Source organism: Nycticebus coucang, chromosome 14 (genome assembly GCF_027406575.1).
Source record: "Nycticebus coucang isolate mNycCou1 chromosome 14, mNycCou1.pri, whole genome shotgun sequence".
In the NCBI taxonomy this organism is placed as follows: domain Eukaryota; kingdom Metazoa; phylum Chordata; class Mammalia; order Primates; family Lorisidae; genus Nycticebus; species Nycticebus coucang.
The window spans coordinates 49,554,534-49,572,898 of NC_069793.1; the positions used below are offsets into that span (position 1 = coordinate 49,554,534).

Sequence of the window (18,365 nt, forward strand, 5' to 3'; positions counted from 1 at the left end):
GACTCCATTTTGAATTGGTCTGATCTATTGGGGAAGCTCAGTCCAGAACAGCAGCCTCCCATAATTTTTAACAATTCAAAATACATTTGATACTTAAACAATATGGGTTTGAACTGCATTGATGTGCTTATATCTGGATTTTTTCAATAAATATAGCAATCCCTTGTATTGGTGGACTCTCCATCCACAGTCAAAGGCAGATTGAAAATATAGTATTTATTGGATGCTGCATATAGAGAGGGCTGATTTTAATATCTCAGGGCTAACTGCGAGACTTGAGTATGCATGGATTTTGGTATTTGAGGGCATCCTAGAATCAACCTCCTACCTCTACCAAGGGATGACTATAGTATGCTATTGATCCTTGTAAAATGTAAATTTAATCATGTCATGCTTCAGATTAAAACTCAGCTGTTTTGCATTTTCTTTAGGAGTAAAGTTTAAGTGGTCTGCCATTCTTTACAAGGCCCCACCCTCTCTCTACCACTCCCTCTTCCTCTGCTTTATCTTCCAGCCACCCTGAATTTCTTCCAGCCATCCAATGTGGGGAATTCATTCTTTCCTGCCCTCTAATATTCTCCTTCTATAAGTAATCATCTCTGAGCTAACTCTTAAATCTTCAGTTCTCAGCTGGGAGAAGCTTGCTTCCCCTACCATTACTACCCCCAGCCCCACTAGAACTTCTCCTGTTAGGTGCAGTCTAGAGAGATGGAAGGAATTCCTGACTACTTACACAATGCCAGAATCTCCAGGTTTCTTATAAAAATGGGTAGAAAAAGCCAAGATAATTAAAAACAGGAAAAATAACGGGAAACAGCTTTCAAATCATAAAACAATTTTTGAAAAGTATTTTTATAAGGAAAAATGTGCCCATAGACACACAGATATAATATTAAGAGAATATTTCTAATACTAGTGACTTAAAACAAGAGCAAATTCATGTTGAAAATTATTATAATAAATTAATCTGATTTAGTAGCAACAAAAATAAGATCTGTAATATTGTTCATGGCAGTTTCAGTAGGGAAACTTTTTTGGGTTTCTTTAGGCCAGCTATTTTAATATATGTCAACTATCTAGCAAGGGTTAAATAACTTAAGAATTAAATTATTTAAAAATGAGTTCCCAGCAATAGTATTTTTAATGGAAAAAAATTCTTCTTTTTAGAAAATAAAATAAAAATATAAACTAAACAAATATAGCCAAAATCCAATAAAATAATAGAAGCTCATTTTGTATGCATGCACATGTATGAATTTATATACATACACTTGTATGCATTCTGCAGGAGTGAAAATAGCAGAAATACACTTAAGCAGGACGCAAAATGTCCCCCAGAGAAATATAAGAACAAGATATATACACTGTAAGTGCAAACTCAATAAAATATCACTTAAAACTTTATTACTGAGTAATTTATAGTGGGACTGATTTATAAATGATGTGGCAATGGCAGCAAAAAAGTGGTAGCAAGGAACTCAGCACTCACATGTCTAATAAATAAAAATTGGTGATTCATTAAATATTGACATTGTGAAGGATCAAAAATTCCAATACTTCCATATTTTTAATTGATATCTTTTCGGATAAGGCAACTATTCTAAGTAAGAAACTGCCTGCTGATGCCATACTTTGGAGGGTTCACTTTGGAAAATTAATGATTTGACTGTCTTATTAAATTTCATGGATTGAAAATATGATAAAAATAGTATTCAATAATAATAAAAAATATTATTCTGTCAATTTGGCTACTCTTTATACCTTCAAATATTTTTCACAACTAAAGTGTATGTCCACACCCTAACAAGTGTATAAACATTGTAAATATGGCCCATATTCTCTGCAGTCACCCTAGTAATGTGCTTTTGTATGAAATGACTTATTAAAATGTTTAGTTTTTTAATGTGAAAATTAAATAATTATCCCCATCCTTTATCTCAGAAATCAGTTGGGCTCTAGAAGTAATGAGGAGTGATAGGTCATTTTTGTCATATAGTCTTGAGGCAGAGGGAAATTAACAGAAAAACAAATATCAGTTTTACAGTAACACATTGACACCTAAGATATGGATCTAAAAATAAACACAGATTCCAATTATTTATTCAGTGTATGTATTCTCTACAGCTCATGATATTTCTTTTGTTCTTTAGCCTTAATGGGATTAATTTCATGAGATTTTGCAATGAGGCAAAAGACAGACATGTCCTTTTCCTTGGCTTTAATTAGTCTCAAATTCATTGAAGAAGAGAGAAAATGATGCTCATTTCATAAAAGGTTAACATCAATATTAGGACAAATTTTTTTCTTCTAACAAATACGTGCTGTGTTTATATTAACTAAATGTTGAAAAAAAAAATACTAGTCCTGAGCAGGAATAAAATAAGAACAGTTTGGACTAAAGAATAAAATTCCTTCATTGTTAAAACTAAACAGCTTTAAAATTCAACCACAGAACAGAAAGTCAAAACTGGAATTCTGATTTCTGATAGCCAAAACTGGAATTCTGATTTCCGATAGCCATGGCAGACCTGAATACTTTCAGCAGAAATCAACACACATAGTAGATAACATGGCAACAGTAAAAAGCATCAGAAATTGATGCACTCGAGTTTTGTTAAATATAAACAAAGGTCATTCAGTCCTTCCTGGATAAACCAAGCTGGGAGAATAGAACAGAACAGTGTATTTCATTGAGCAGAAATCCCTCAGAAAGGCAACAATGGATTCCTTTTTAGACAGGCATAGACTTTTTTCCAAAACATCCAAAGACATAAAAGACACATTAGAAAATACAATATGAATTTTGTTTTCATGAAAGCAAAAAGTTCTGCCCACTTTGGTAACTGAAGTAAGTCACTTGAGTTTTTAGTTATAGCTACCCCTCAATGAAAAATAAGAGCTCACTACCCAGCAAAGCAGTATTATGACGAAGTATTTATACACCAGTGAAGGATTTAAGTAAAGGCTTTTCACCATGGGTCAACTCAAGCATAGTTCTAAGAGTACTTTTCTAGTTCATCTGGTGAAAGTGCATAGGAGTGGGAAACTGTCTGCATAGCAAGGATCCTCTCACAGTATTCCCTGTCCAAGTAGGAATGGTCAGTTTAAGGTCAGCACACAGTGACCACTAGGCAATGATTTTTGCCCCTGGGAACAACCCTCCACGCTTCTTCAATATGACTTTTCTTCTATTCAAACTGTCGCTCTTCCTCTTCATCTGCTTCTTCAATGACCTGAATCTCATCTGCTTGAGGTAAGGAGGAATTCTCCACTTGGAGTTTATTCCCATCAGCTTTACATTTTTCTTCCTCCTCTATGATTTCCTTCCATATCTTATGGTTTTCAGTAAGGTGGTGCATTAGCTGACAAAATATTTGTCGTCTGCTTTTCCTTCTTGGCGGTTCTATGAAATTTAAAACAAATACATTCAAATCACAGCAATATGATTCAATCATTCATTCAACAAATATCTAAATGCCTATTATATTCTACTTATCTAAGCACTGGGGTTGTAATAATAAACAGCATAATGAAACAATAGTATAAAATGGTGTAAGATAGTATTATAAAAGTAATTTCTGCACTACAGAGCTCACATTCCAGTGGAAAGACCTGTACAAACAAAAAGAAGCAAAATAGAAATACGTTAGGTGGTATTATAAATATAGATAAAATGGATGGTATTATAATTATGGATAAAAATAGAGAAGGAGTTTATGGAAGACTGGGTGGATATGGCAGAGGGAAGGATAATACTGAAATTTCAAATGAAAATAATAATCCAAAGTTAAAAGCCAACTCTTTAGGGGTGTTTTATGTATTGAATTAAACATAATTACCAACATTTTGGTGGATATAGTTTTTACAAGTTAGTTGATCCTCTCCAGTTGACACTCAGATGCTAGTGGCATTATGGTGCAATTATTTTTAAGTTTAAATAAATATTAATAGGATTTTTCTGTGCTAATTCTAAATACAAGTTATGTACATGTTGGGGGGTTGTTCTTTGTAGCCATCCTATCTGTTTTATTTCTAGCATGCCTGAAAATAGAAAAATAGCTAGGCATAATTTAAATTCTACTTTAAAAATAAAGAACAAATTTTCATCCACAATTACAAACATGACAAATATTTTTTTCATTTCCCATTCATACTCATGTCTTATATAGAAAAATATATCACTACAGTTTGGTAACTCAAATTCATAATACCACAAAACTTGGTTGTCCCTCTGAAGCCAGGGAATGTATATTTCCTTTATTTTGCTACTCTTTTGAGCCTTTTCCCAGGTCTATATGATAGGCAGATTAGGAGGCTGCTTTGGAAGTTGTGTTCCTTACCTGCCTGGTGGGGTCGAGTTTGGGATTGGGGTGTATGAGGAGGGGTGACAGGATGACTAGCCACTAGGCCCCACCTACCTCATGTAAGTTCAGATATGGTGATAGCCCTATCACACATGCACAGGTAGAACCTGCAAAAGAATACTGGGTGGAGGATAATACCTCAATAGATGTTAATAATTAAAGAAGAATAAGAATGCTTATTGTGTGACAGTGTGAGCACAATACTCAACACATTGAAGTTACTCAAAACATGACTACTGAATCTGAACAGTTAGATAACAGTTAATCAAAATATGACTGCCAAGCTGAGTACAGTGGCATATTGCACTCCAGCCTCAGTGACAAACAACAGAGGGAGACTTTGTCTTGAACACACACACACACACACACACACACAAAGATATGACTGCTAAATCTGTATCTAAGAAACAAAACTTTAAAAATTCAAATTAAGGGTGGCGCCTGTGGCTCAGTGAGCAGGGCACCGGCCCCATATGCCGAGGGTGGCGGGTTCAAACCCAGCCCCGGCCAAACTGCAACAAAAAAATAGCCGGGTGTTGTGGCGGGCGCCTGTAGTCCCAGCTACTCGGGAGGCTGAGGCAGGAGAATCGCCTAAGCCCTGGAGTTGGAGGTTGCGTGAGCTGTGTGATGCCATGGCACTCTACCGAGGGCAATAAAGTGAAACTCTGTCTCTACCAAAAAAAAAAAAAAATTCAAATTAAATAGACATTTGCACGTGTCTATCCAGTTTTCACAGCACCACTTATTGAACAGAGATTCTTTTCCCCACTGTATGTTTCTATCTGTTTTGTTAAAAATTAGATGGGTAGATGAGGGTGATTTCAGCTCTGGGTTCTCTGTTCTTATCCATAGGTCTATGTCTCTATTTTTGTGTCAGTACCATGCTGTTTGGTTACTGTAGCCTTGTAGTATAGCTTGAAGTCTGATAAAGTGATGCCTCCCAATTTGTTCTCTTTTTTTTTTTTTTTTTTTTGAGACACTATGACTATGTTGCCCTCAGTAGAGTGCCATGGCGTCACAACTCACGGCAACCTCAAACTCTTGGGCTTAATCAATTCTCTTGCCTCAGCGTCCCAAGTAACTGGAACTACAGTTGCAGTTGTCATTGTTGATTAGCAGGCCTGGGCCTGGTTCAAACCCACAAGCCCAGGTGTATGTGGGGGTCGCAGTAACCATTGTGCTATGGGTGCCGAGTCTCGCAGTTTGTTCTGATTATGTAAAGTTCCCTTGGCTATTTGGGATCTTTTCTGTATTCTGTATGAAATACAGGACTATTTTTTCTAGATCTGAAAAATATGGCATTGGTATTTTAATGGGAATTGCATTGAATTTGTAAATCACTTTGCATAGTATAGTCATTTAACAATATTGATTCTGCTGATCCATGAGCATGTTTTATTTTGCCATCTGTTTATATCTTCTGCGATTTTTTTCCTCAGCGTTTCATAGTTTTCTCTATAGAAGTCTTTTGCCTCCTTTGTTAAGTATATTCCTAGGTATTTTCTTTGTTGCTACTGACAAAGAAATTACATCTTTTATTTGATTCTCAGCTTGATTGTTGGTGTTTATGAAAGCTACTGATCTGTGAACATTTATTCTGTAGCCTAAATTCATTTATCAATTCTAATAATTTCTTGGTTGAACGAATAGGATCTGTACCTCTCACCACTCACAAAAATTAACTCAAGATGGATAAAAGACTTAAACCTAAAGCAGGAAACTATAAAAATCCTAGGAAAAAAAGTTGAAAAAACCCTTACAGATTTTGGCGTTGGCAAACAAATCATGAAGATGATCTCAAAAGCAAGTATAGCAACAACAAAAGTAAATAAATGGGACCTGATCAAATGAAAAATCTTCTGCAAAGCCAAGAACACAATCAAAAGAGCAAATAGATAAACCACTGAATGGGAGAACAAATTTGCATGCTACGTATCTGATAAAGAACTGATAATCAAAATCTACAAAGAACTCAAGCAAATCAGGAAGAAACAACCAAACAACTCCACTAAAAAGTGGACAAAAGAGATGAACAGAAACTTGTAATAGCCAATAAACTCATGAAAAAAATGCTCAATGTCTCTAAACATTATAGAAATGCAAATCAAACCACAATGAGATATCACCTAATTCCAATGAGAATGGCTCATATTAAAAAGTCTCCAAACAACAGAAATTGAATTGGATGCAGGGAGAAAGGAACTCTTATGTACTGTTGGTGGGACTGAAAACTAATGCAACCTCTATGGAAAATTGTATGGAGAAACCTCAGACTTACCATTTAATCCAGCAATCTCATTGCTGGGTATATACCCAATGAAAAAAGGTCATTCTATAAAAAGGACACCTGCACTCAAATGTTCATAGCAGCACAATTCACAGGTACAAAGATATGGAAACCACCCAAATGCCCACCAATACATGAATGGATTAATAAAATGTGGTAATACGCATACTACGATAGAGTACTACTCAGCCATTAAGAAAAACAGCAATCTAGTATCTTTTATGACAACCTGGATTAAATGGAAAGCATTCTTCTAAGTGACACACCACATGAATGCAGAAATGAACACATGTACTCAATGCCAAATTGAAACTAATCGATCAATACTTAAGTGCACACATGGAAATCAAGCGGTGGGGGGTGGGGGGGAGAGGAGGGCATAGGTAAATTCGTACCTACTGAATACAATGCACACTATCTGAGTGAAGAGCATATTTATAACTTTGACTTAATCAGTACAAAAATGAACTATGTAAACAAAATGTGTACCCCCTAAAACTTTGACATTAAAAAAAATAGAAATCTATAGTTAATAAAGGTTCAGTATCCCTTGTTCACAATATTTGAGACCAGAAGTGTTTCAAAGTTTGGAATATTTACATTATGTTCTTAAAATATTCCTGTATTACATAATATGCTTAATCTAAAATCTGAAATGAATTCACTCCAATGAATATTTCCTTTGAGTGTCACATTGGTGCTCCAGAAGTTTTGGATTTTGGAGTACTTCATATTTTGGATTTGGGATCCTCAACCTATAACATTAAGTAAATGATATTATCCCCGTATTCTTACTAGGATTTAGATTGTCTTCCATTTCTTCATCATCTGTATCTAATCCTTCACCATCTTCATCATCACCACTTTCAGTATCATCATCCTCTTCTGCTTCTATCCATTGACCTGGTAGCAAACCAGCAGCATCATAGGAGTTACACAAGGGACCCACTATGTGGGTGATAAAAGATTCTTGGAGTTTTGCTAGTTGAGGAGAAGAACGATCCATGAAGGGACTGACAGGCAGACCAAGATTTGCTTCTTCATCTCCCTGAGCATTGGAAAAGAAAAGTACATTGGTAACTATTGAAAGAACTACTGAGCTTTGCTGTTAAAATTATCTTGAGGTTTTTAAAAATATAATCTATGTCAAAATAATTTTTCCAAAGAAGCATCAAGGAATCTAAGAATCTAATTACTCTATCATTTCAACTATACGAATTTAGTATTTCAGAAAACCTAAAAAAAATTTTATTCTCCCATTTTTTCCACATGGCTGATGCTCAGTTAGTAAGAAAAATATACATCTTTTATAATAAGTATTATATCAGCAATTTTACTTATGCAAAAGTCTCCAGTGTCAATTAAAAATTGTCTTTCTCCTAGGGAGAAAGGCATAATGGAAATATTTTGTTGTTGTATACTTCAAATGTATACAGTTGAATTTTGCAAATGCTTTTCAATAACTCCCACTTTTTTAAAAAAGCAGAACCCTTTAACGAATTTAAATCACAAAATTCAACATGAAAAACAACTAAAAGTAGAGCTACTACGGTTGACGTGAGGATTATGGGGCCAGAGCACAAAATGCCTGCCCACTGATACCCTTCCACTGTAGCTTCTGGCCTCACAATTTGAGGTCAGACAAATGTGGTTTCAAAACCTACTTTTGTCACTTACTGCCTGTGTGATGTTGGGCCAGCTCTAAGCCCAATTTCACTGTGTGTAAATTTTGAATAATAATCTACCTTATAGGGTTGCCATGAGGATGAAAGGCAATATTATGTAAAGTGTTCAGCACAATACTGAGCATTCTCCCAAATGGTACTATTAGGATTTTTAGTCCTGATGTTTGAAATGGTTTGGGATAAATTGCTTTCCAACCAATTCAAATCCTGGTGCAAATTCTTCAGGCAACCAGTGTCTATATATGATGGACCAACATAGCCCCGAGGAAACAGTCAGAAACAACCCCAGTGATTAACTATCTCATGATTAAATGTCTTTTATGACTTTTTCTTCTGTGAGAAAATACTATCAGTATTTTCAAAAGACAGTGTATCTATAGGGCTCTGTAATTTCATAGGTATACACCGGGAGTTTGGTTATTCTAAGCCCAACGCAGCTAAATGGCTACAGGGGTATAGATAGTATAACTAGGATAATGAAAAGGAAAAAAGTTGGGCAAAGTTATAATTTTGCATCTATATCTGATGGAGGCTTAATAGCATAACCAGAATGAGAAGGAATTTTAGTTCCAAGGAGGTATGATTAGGACTGCTGCATGTGGTATTAGATGACATTTTCCTCCTTTGACATGAATAATACAATTTAGAAAGATGAAGTGAAACTGTCTGAGATAATATATTATTTTTTATAATAGACCTGAAATTATAACAGCTAACATTTATGAGCACTAAGAACTTTACTTATAGTAAGCGATTTAATCCTCATGGCAATCTTGTAAGGTAGGTATCATCATTATTCCTATTTTATCAATGAGGATACTGAGGTCACATTGCCAATAATTAAGAGGAATCAGGATTCAACCTCAGGCATGGTTTCCAAGTTTGTTTAAGAAGTATTAACTATCTGCTTTTAAAATAATTATGTAAGTTGGATTTAATTGAACATTTCTGATGTTATTTCACTGAACTAGTGACTTTTCTAAAATTGACATATACCACTATTTCTTTTATTACCTATTCATACAGATAATATGAAAATAGCCTTTTCTTAAGCATAAAATTCTTCTTTTGTGAACATGAGATCTCTAAGGCAGGCTTCAATTATCATTGAGAATGAGGGTAAAAATATGCAAATTATATATTATAATCTTACAAATTAGGTAAATATGACCATTTATTACCCCAAATTAAGTATAATTTAATTTAAATGTAGATTAGTAAAACATTAATAATCTTGAAATACTTATACTATATTTCCATGATTGCATAGTATGGTATTTTATAGCTTACTTCATAGAAACAGCACACATTATTATGTTGGGATGTTTAGCTAAAGTGGGTGAAAAACACTGCAAATTACAACACAATCTGGGCTGATAAATTATACCAGGTGCATGATTATATAGGCTCAACTTTATTGCTCATGTTTTGTATTCATGGTAAAAAGCCTTCACTTGATAGACATTGTGATCTTTTCTGATTATCAGGGTCAACAAAGATTTTCAAAGAATGTAATTCCAAAGTCAAGAAGGTGTATCTGGTATTTTGGATATAAGGAAAGGTTAGGCTTATGGGGAAATCAGTGCACTTCTACATTGTAAGGAGCCTTAAACTTGGACAAAAAAAAGGCGCAGATTCTGCAAATTGGTAGGATTATTTTAAAGTCAAGATTTTAAAAGATGTATTATAACAGAAGAGCATGTCTGTATCTTTGAATGCTTTTAAAAAAATCAATAATTACTCTGTTTCCATTTCTAACTTTCTGATTTCTCATTCTGTGCCAGGACTTTTGCCCAGTTACATGTTTCTATGGCAGGGTAGTTAGTCTTTCTGTAGCAGAGTTGAAAAGGGGTCTATATTCTTTAAATATATTCTAAATACACTCTGAATAACTTAAAAACCACTTCATCAGAAAATAAACTGTTCTAGGTTAAAAGATTCTCAGGGTTAAAAAGACTTTGAAATAATAATGTAGTCTATCCTTACCTGTAGACTCAAGAGTATGTTCAGTCCACTACAATTAGGCAATAAACTATTTTTTGTTGTTTTAAATTTTAGTCACAAAGGCAAAGAGATCTGAGAAAATACTAAGAATCAGAGCAAACACACCAGTTTTTTTTCTGTTTAGTTTTTTTTGTTTTTGGAGACAGAGTCTTACTATGTCATCCTCGGTAGAGTGCTGTGGTATCACAGCTCACAGCAACCTCAAACTCTTGGGCTTAAGCAATTCTCTCGCCTCAACCTTAAACCATTCTCTTGTCTGTCTCCTGAGTAGCTGGGACTACAGGCGCCCGCCACAACACCTGGCTATTTTTTGGTTGCAGTTGTCATTATTTTTTAGCAGGCCTGGGGTGGGCTCAAACCCTCAATCTTCAGTGTATGTGGCTGGCGCCCTACTCACTGAGTTATGGGCAGCGAGCCAACAAACCAGTTTCTAACTCTTGCAGTCAAAGCAACTCAGATTTCAAACATTTAATACAGCTGTCCAAATCTCAAAGACTAACATACCTTCATATGGCAGTTCTTAAATCATCCCAGCAGTCTCATGTTTCAACTTACCTGCTCATAAAATTCATTGACAATGCCTTCCGTCCATTTTAAATGCAAGTCTCGAACTTTTGCTGGGCCATTAATATCTGCCAGTTTGATGCACACCTGGCATACTAAGAGGCGATCATTTTCACTGCTCCATTCTATGCCATTACTATTTACATCATTGGCCTATTTTAGAAAAACAAATTTATTTTAGGTTCTGAGGTCACAGGAGTTTTTTAATAATTGTTGGTAGTGGAGATTTTTTTGTTTGCTCTTCCTAAATTATCTTAAAACTATTCTGTCTAAATGACAAGAAGAAATTTCAGTAAATGCTTCTTTTTATCAGTTTATACCATAACATGGACCTAAATTTCTCTTTGAAGTGCCACTATAATGTTGTTTCAATGGAACCATAGCTTTCTAACAACATGACCAACCATGGGTTTCAATATTTGCAATTACCACAGAGAATCGTTATTTATGTGTATGTGTGTATATATAAAATATGTAAATATATATATATATATATAAGGGACTATATAGATAGGAAAATATCTGGAAAATATGCAGCCATGTATGTCTTTATTTTTCACATTACATGGCTGTATACTTTCTGGGCAGCACTAATATATCATCAATAAATCATATAAGAATTGCAACTATTTATTCCTACTTCAGAAAAAGAACACTTAACCTGGGCAATACAGCAAGACCTCATCTCTACAAAAAAAATATAAAAATTAGTCTGGCATGGTGGTGGTGCATGCCTGTAGTTCCAGCTACAAGGGAGGCTGAAGCAGGAGGATCACTTAAGCCCAGGAGTTTGAGGTTACAATGAGCTATGATTCTGCCACTGCATTCTAGCCCACTTGACAGAGTGAAACTCTGTCTCAAAACAAAACACTTAAGGAGCTAAAAAGCAGTTGGCTCTAGCTGTGGAATGTAATGTGATACAATTAAAAGAATACAAGTCTTAGAAACTGACTCCTATGGTTTTAAATTCTTTTTTTTAAATTTCAGATTAACATTAGGGTACAAATAACTAGGTTACATTGTTTGGGTTTGTTAGGTAAAGTCCAAGTTGTAGTTCAGCCCTTCACCCAGGAGGTGTGCCATATACCCCTGAACTGTGCCCTTTAGATGAGAGCTTTATGGTTTTAAATTCTGACTCAGAATGATTTCAGTGTATAATATTGGAAAAATTACTTGACCCATTTGACTCTAACTTTCTCATCTTTAAAATAGCAACAATAGTATCAATGACGATAAATAAATAAAAAATGTCTAGTTCATAGAAATGCTGAATAATCGTTATTTAAATTAATAATAATGGCTGGGCCAGGTTGCTCATGCCTGTAATCCTAGCACTCTGGGAGCCTGAAGCTGATAGATTACTTGAATTCACGTGTTCAAGACCAAAACTAGCCTGCGTTATGGCAGGCGCCTGTAGTCCCAGCAGTTGAGGAGGGTGAGGCTCAAGCTCAAGAGTTTGAGGTTGCTGTGAGCTATGATACCAGGCATTCTACCCAAGGCCACTGAGTGACACTCTGTCTCAAAAATAAATAAATAAATAAAATAAAATAAAAGACATAAATGGTAATTTTCATTCTTACTTAAGCAAACTAGTATGCCTTTCAAGAACTCAAGAATGGGCTAAATCGTGGTTTATGAACTTTAGTGTAATGGTTTTCAAGGAGAGGACACCAAATCCTTTTGTCAAAGGAAAATTTGTGATGAACATCACCATGGAAAATACTTAAAAAGAGATCTCTTTTGATTGAAACTGGATAAGAATTCTAGAGCCCAGCTCATATGGCATTTTCCTGAGACTTCAGAATAGATGTCTTTGAGGAACATAGATTCAAAAGTACAGGGTGAAATAATCCTTCACCTGTAAAAGGTGACTTAAGCACTTAAATGAACTTTTATTATTAAATTAAAAGTGAATCATGAAATACCGGACTATGAAATAATTTAAAGGTACCCTGATTTCTTGCTGACTTTTGAAAGTGTTTTATTAATATCATGATAACAATATGTACATATATAGGAGACTCCTTCCAGAGGATTAAATATAATAATTCTTTGTTAACAGTTTCTCTACCCTGAAGGTACAGATTCTTTTAGTCACAAAAGTGATTAAGAAAGCAGCAGCTTCTTGCCAGCCAAAGAGGAGGCTTACTTCTCTTTAGGAATCTAAAGCAGTGCTTCTCAGCATTTTTCAGCCCCAAATGTTTGAGGAATAGCACACACTCTCATTATAGCTCACAGCAACCTCAAACTCTTGGGCTGAAGTGATTCTCTTGCCTCAGGCTCCCTAATAGCTGGGACTATAGCCATGTACCACCACACTTAGCTAGTTTTTGCTTAGACAGGGTCTTGCTTTTGCTCAGGCTGGTCTCAAACTTCTGAACTCAAGGAATCCTCCTGCCTCTGGCCTCCCAGAGTGCTAGGATTACAGGCATGAGCTACCACACCAGGTCAAGGGCAGTGATTCTTGATCTTCTAGTGAATGCATTCTTTGAGAAGACAGACTTTGACTTGTTCTTTCCTCATTTTTCCCTAGCACAATGACTGCACAGAGTGAGCAATCCCGATACACAGTTGTTGAATGAGTGAATTATTCTCAAGTACGAGAGGGTACTTCCCTTCTCCTAAAGTAGACAGTTAATCACTAATATAAAGAAAGTGTAACAGGTGTGGTGAGGTAGGCATAACTGGCTTCTTAAAAATATCTTTAATTTCATGTAATGCCTTACTTGACACACGCGTGACATTCTCAAATCTGTCCATAATAAAATCATTGGATTTGATTTGTCACCATGTCAAAGAAAGCCACAATAATATAGTCTACATAACAATAGTATTTTAGGATATGTAATATAAAAATATTTTATTTTTAAAAATATAGATTTATATTATTTTATATCATTTATTGTTACTTCATGAGTAGTATTAATTCTGATTTAACACTAAAAAACACTTTTTATCAGCAACACAGAATATGATTTCCATTTGTGAAATCAAGCACTATTTTGTATAACAAACCTTGGCATTGAATTCAGCAAGAAAATCAAAATGCTTTTTAAGATCTGTGGCAAGGATTGCTTCAATGACTAAAAAACGAAAGCGTTTGAATTCCATATGATCAAGATTAAGAAGAAAGTTGTATTCTGTGCGAGAAAGATATAAATTCCAAGCTGATGCAGCATGATGATTTTCCAGAACTGATTTGTCATTGTACAAAACTGCCTAGAAAGAAATACAGAAAAATGAAATAAGCATGTCAAAGATATTAAGCTTTAATAATTAATAGGGCTTGGGCTGGTTGGAAGAAGACAAACAATGAGTACCTACAAATATACCAAGCATTTTACCCCCAGTTTTTTTTTTAACACCTGTGAGAATGGATTGTGATAATTTTATAAATGAGTACACTGAGGTGCAAAGAAGTTTAGGTAGGCCTTTCCTTCCAGCATGCACAGATAGTAAGTTAAGAGATTGTCTCCAAAGTTCATCTTCTTTGCAGACACCCGTGCAGCCTCTCTAGAGAGATAAAGTTAATTAATACTTTGAGGGCTACTTCATTTTATCAGTAAACCTCTCAGATAGAGCCTCTGTTAATAAAGTCATTTGCGATCAAGAGTGGGTTTAGGGCTACATTTCTGTCCTTTTGCCAGCATGGAGTCAGTTGTGGTGGGGACATAAGAAGAGGAAGCAGTACTGTCCAGAGACCCACGAGTCTGAGAAGGACATATCCTGTACTCTCATCCTGACACAGTGCCTGGGAGTAAGAGAGAAGCATGAAAAAGGTAAAAGCACAAGTACTCTGGTTCAAATAGTGTGGAACTACTCACTTTTTCTCCACCTCACTCCAGTGGAAGACCCTGAGGTGCCTCCTCAGTACTCTAGGACTTTGGAATAGAGATTCAAAACTACTGGAGTATAGAATTTCTAAAGCCTCTGCCACCTCTAAAAATTAAGCAATTTTTCAAATTATTAAATAAGCATAGTAATTATTTAAAGAACTTCCACAGCCAAGTTGTACTAAAAGCTGGTGGTAAAAATAAAAAACTTGTAAGTAAGGTTTTCATGGACCGTACTTACTATCTAATGAGAAAAGACATATAAAAATGGAAATCGCAGGTAAGACACATATTCTTTGTTTTTTTTTGCAGTTTTTGGCAGGGCTGGGTTTGAACCCACCACCTCCAGTATAAGGGGCCGGCGCCCTACTCCTTTGAGCCACAGGCGCTGCCCTAAGACACATATTCTTAGAGCTTAATTAAATAGCTATCCTTATTTGTGAAAAATAGCTAAAGCCTACACTAAAGCACAGATTCCTAACACCATGATTATTTTTTACACTATTTATGTAAACTAATGTATGATTTAAACTTTGCAATGGGCCAACTTTTTAAACTTTACAAAGGAATTTCATACTAACCTTGATACAATTTCTAAACATCATAAATCCCAAAGAGAAAGAGTAAGCCTCAAAAGCTCCCTAGGGGCTGGACACAGTGACTCATGCCTATAATCCTAGCACTTTGGGAGGCCCCAGCAGGTGGATTGCTTGAGCTCAGGCATTTAAGACCAGCCTGAGCAAGAGCAAGGTGCCGACTCTACTAAAACACAAAACAAACAAACAAACAAAAGAAACAAAGAAATATAGGAAATACTAGCCAGGTATTGTGAAAGGTGCCTGTAGATGCAGCTACTAGGAGGCTGAGCCAACTGGATCTCTTGAAGCCAAAAGTTTGAGGTAGCTGTGAGCTATGAAGACACCCTGGCACTGCGACCGAGTACGAAAGCTCCCTAAGAGGTCAATTTATGTTTAATAGTGATTTGTCACACTTTATGGGGTCAAGACATGATTGCAAAAGGGGCTTTGCCTAACAATTGCAATCAATGTAACCTGGTTTATTGTACCCTCAATGAATCCCCAACAATAAAAAAAAAAAAATAGTGATTTGACTAATTCGAAGTTAAATATAATGAAGACTGAAGACTGATAAACTATCAGAATAGCTTTGTCTGTTCAGGAAGAAGGTAATCATATCTAGGACTAATTAAAACACAATGTACAATGAGTACCCTATAAAGCTACCTGATTTGATAAACCTTCAGCCAGCAAGATCAGTTAAAAAAAAAAAAGGGTAAGTTCTGAATTCCCTCACCATTCAAATTATCCTTGGAAATTACCAAAGAAATATAAAGTGGGGCAGAGTTATGAAATCGATATTAGAATCTAGATATAATCACCACTGAAACTTCAAAGAGATGGTGAAAAAGAGATGGACTTAGGAAAGGCCAACTAAGTCACAAGAAGGAAAAACCTACCTGAAGTGTAAGTGGAAAGGGTCCCCTGTTCGACCCCAATAAATTCACTGGTTCATAGCTGCGGGGAGCCAAGAAGAATCATGGAGCAGAGATAGGAAGCAATGTCAATTCTACTACAAAAGAATACTTGGGAGGTAGCATGTATAGCAGCAGACCAAGCTTAAACTTAGTAAGAAAAACATGCCAGGTAAAATAGATAATGAAGCCATAACTAGCTCTTACTGAGAGCTCTTAGAAGTGGAGAAGGAAAGCAGTGCCCCGGCTAATTTAGAGCTGCAGTAAACTAAAAGCCTTTGACTTTATGCTAAAGCATCTTGTTACTTTCTTTATCTATCAATAGATCCCTTCCTTCTCTCTACAAGCAAATACATCTATAATTTGGTAAAACAAATTAACTCATCATAAATGTTACTTTTCACCCTCTGTGTTTGGAAAGATCTGAAAGTAGCTATGCTACTAACTGACAGAATCTTAGCAAACAGTAACACCTTTCCATGAATATGAGCAAAAAAATAAACTCCATCAGATATAAGAAAGACTTAGACCAAACATAGGAAGAGTCTGACAAATCTGAACAAATGTCCTCCTTTAAATCTCAAGAAACAGGAGGAAATATTTTAAAAAATACCTAGGTCATAGTCATGATCTCATAACTAAGAGGGTACTTCAAGAAAAAAATCTTGGATTAAGAAAGATTTATTCATTTAAAAAATAATATTACTCACTTTAAAAAAATCTAGTAGAGATAGCAAATAAGATGCTACAGAAAACAAAGCAGCTAGCTTTAAAAAAGACATTTTATAGAAAGCCTTAATGAACAGCTATCATCTTGGGATTCCTTTGCCTGAAGTTCTTGTCTTGTTCTAAAATTTTGGGTACTCACATATCTTCTTTTGTTTTAGTTACCAACCTTGTTTTGTTAGGTGACTTTCTCAGGATGGATGAGTCATGATTTTATTTATTTATTTATTTAGTTAGTTAGTTAGTTACTTATTTGAGACAGCATCTCACTCCTTTGCCCTGGATAGGGTACTATGGCATCCTAGCTCACAGCAACCTAAAACTCCTGGGCTCCAAGATCATCTTACCTCAGCCTTCCAAGTAGCTGGGACTACAAGTACCCACTAAAGGATAGGCTAATTTTTCTATTTTTAGTAGAGATGGGGTCTTGCTCTTGATCAGGCTGGTCTTGAACTCTTGAGCCCCAGCAATCAACTTGCCAGAACCTCCCAAAGTACTAGGATTACAGGCAGAAGCCACCACGGCAGCTTCATATTTTTTTAATCATTGCATATCTGAGAATCTTTTTATTTTGTGATCATAGAACTAACTTAAAAATAATACCCCCATACCAGCACACCGAACTAACTCCTCCCTGCTTTACTTCTTCCCTAACACTTATGTCATAATGATCTCCATCTCCCTCTCCCTCAATCTGTCTTACACACACACACACACACAAAATTTATTTTCTTGCTTTACTAGAATGTAATTTCCAGGAGGGAAGACTTTTTTTTCTATTTTATTTAATAACAATGCCTAAATAGTGCCTGTCCCACAATATGATGCACCCAATAAATATTGAACAAATACACAAACAAATAAAATGCTGAAGACTTTATACCAACATTGTCCAACATCTATTGCTGCTAGAATATAATGCCAATTGATTATCTGTTCTTTTAAAAATGTGTTTTCATCCTGTCAGGAATTCTTTTATTTAAAAAGTAAATCTCTGGTGTTCTGAAACTTTTCTAGGACATATTATGTGTCAGTTTGGGGTTATTTTCCCTATTCAGCTTCCCTACCACTTGGTGAACCCCTTCAATCCAGAGACTACCCTATTTTTAGAACTCCCACTAATCAGATCTTGACCTGTTCCCCCATGCCCTATCTTTTCCTTCCCTATATTTTCTGTCTCTTTATCTTCTTTGCCTGTGTTCTAGGAGAGATAACCTGGACTTTCATTTCCAATGCTTGTATTATATTTTAAAATTTTCTGTAGTAATATTTTTAGTTTCGAAAAGCTCTAACTTATTCACTGATGTTTCCTTTTTTACAGTTTACTGTTCTTATTTTACAGATGGAATATTTTTAAAATTCTGAGAATAATTTTTTTAATTGAATGCTCTTTTTATTCCCTAGATTATC

The 18,365-nt window shown here is 35.4% G+C and overlaps 1 protein-coding gene across 1 annotated transcript in view; it reads right to left on the bottom strand.

The window, feature by feature from the left end:
• Nucleotides 1–2,084: 2,084 nt before the first annotated feature.
• The window catches only part of PDE3B (phosphodiesterase 3B), a 182,019-nt gene continuing 165,738 nt past the window's right edge, over nucleotides 2,085–18,365 (bottom strand). Inside the window, exons 13-16 of the mRNA XM_053560444.1 lie at nucleotides 13,920–14,123; nucleotides 10,896–11,057; nucleotides 7,447–7,699; nucleotides 2,085–3,403 (exon numbers count right to left, since the gene is read on the bottom strand). Of these exons, the coding sequence (XP_053416419.1) occupies nucleotides 3,189–3,403; nucleotides 7,447–7,699; nucleotides 10,896–11,057; nucleotides 13,920–14,123 (834 nt within the window). The 3' untranslated portion in view covers nucleotides 2,085–3,188. The remainder of the gene's footprint in view (nucleotides 3,404–7,446; nucleotides 7,700–10,895; nucleotides 11,058–13,919; nucleotides 14,124–18,365) is intronic.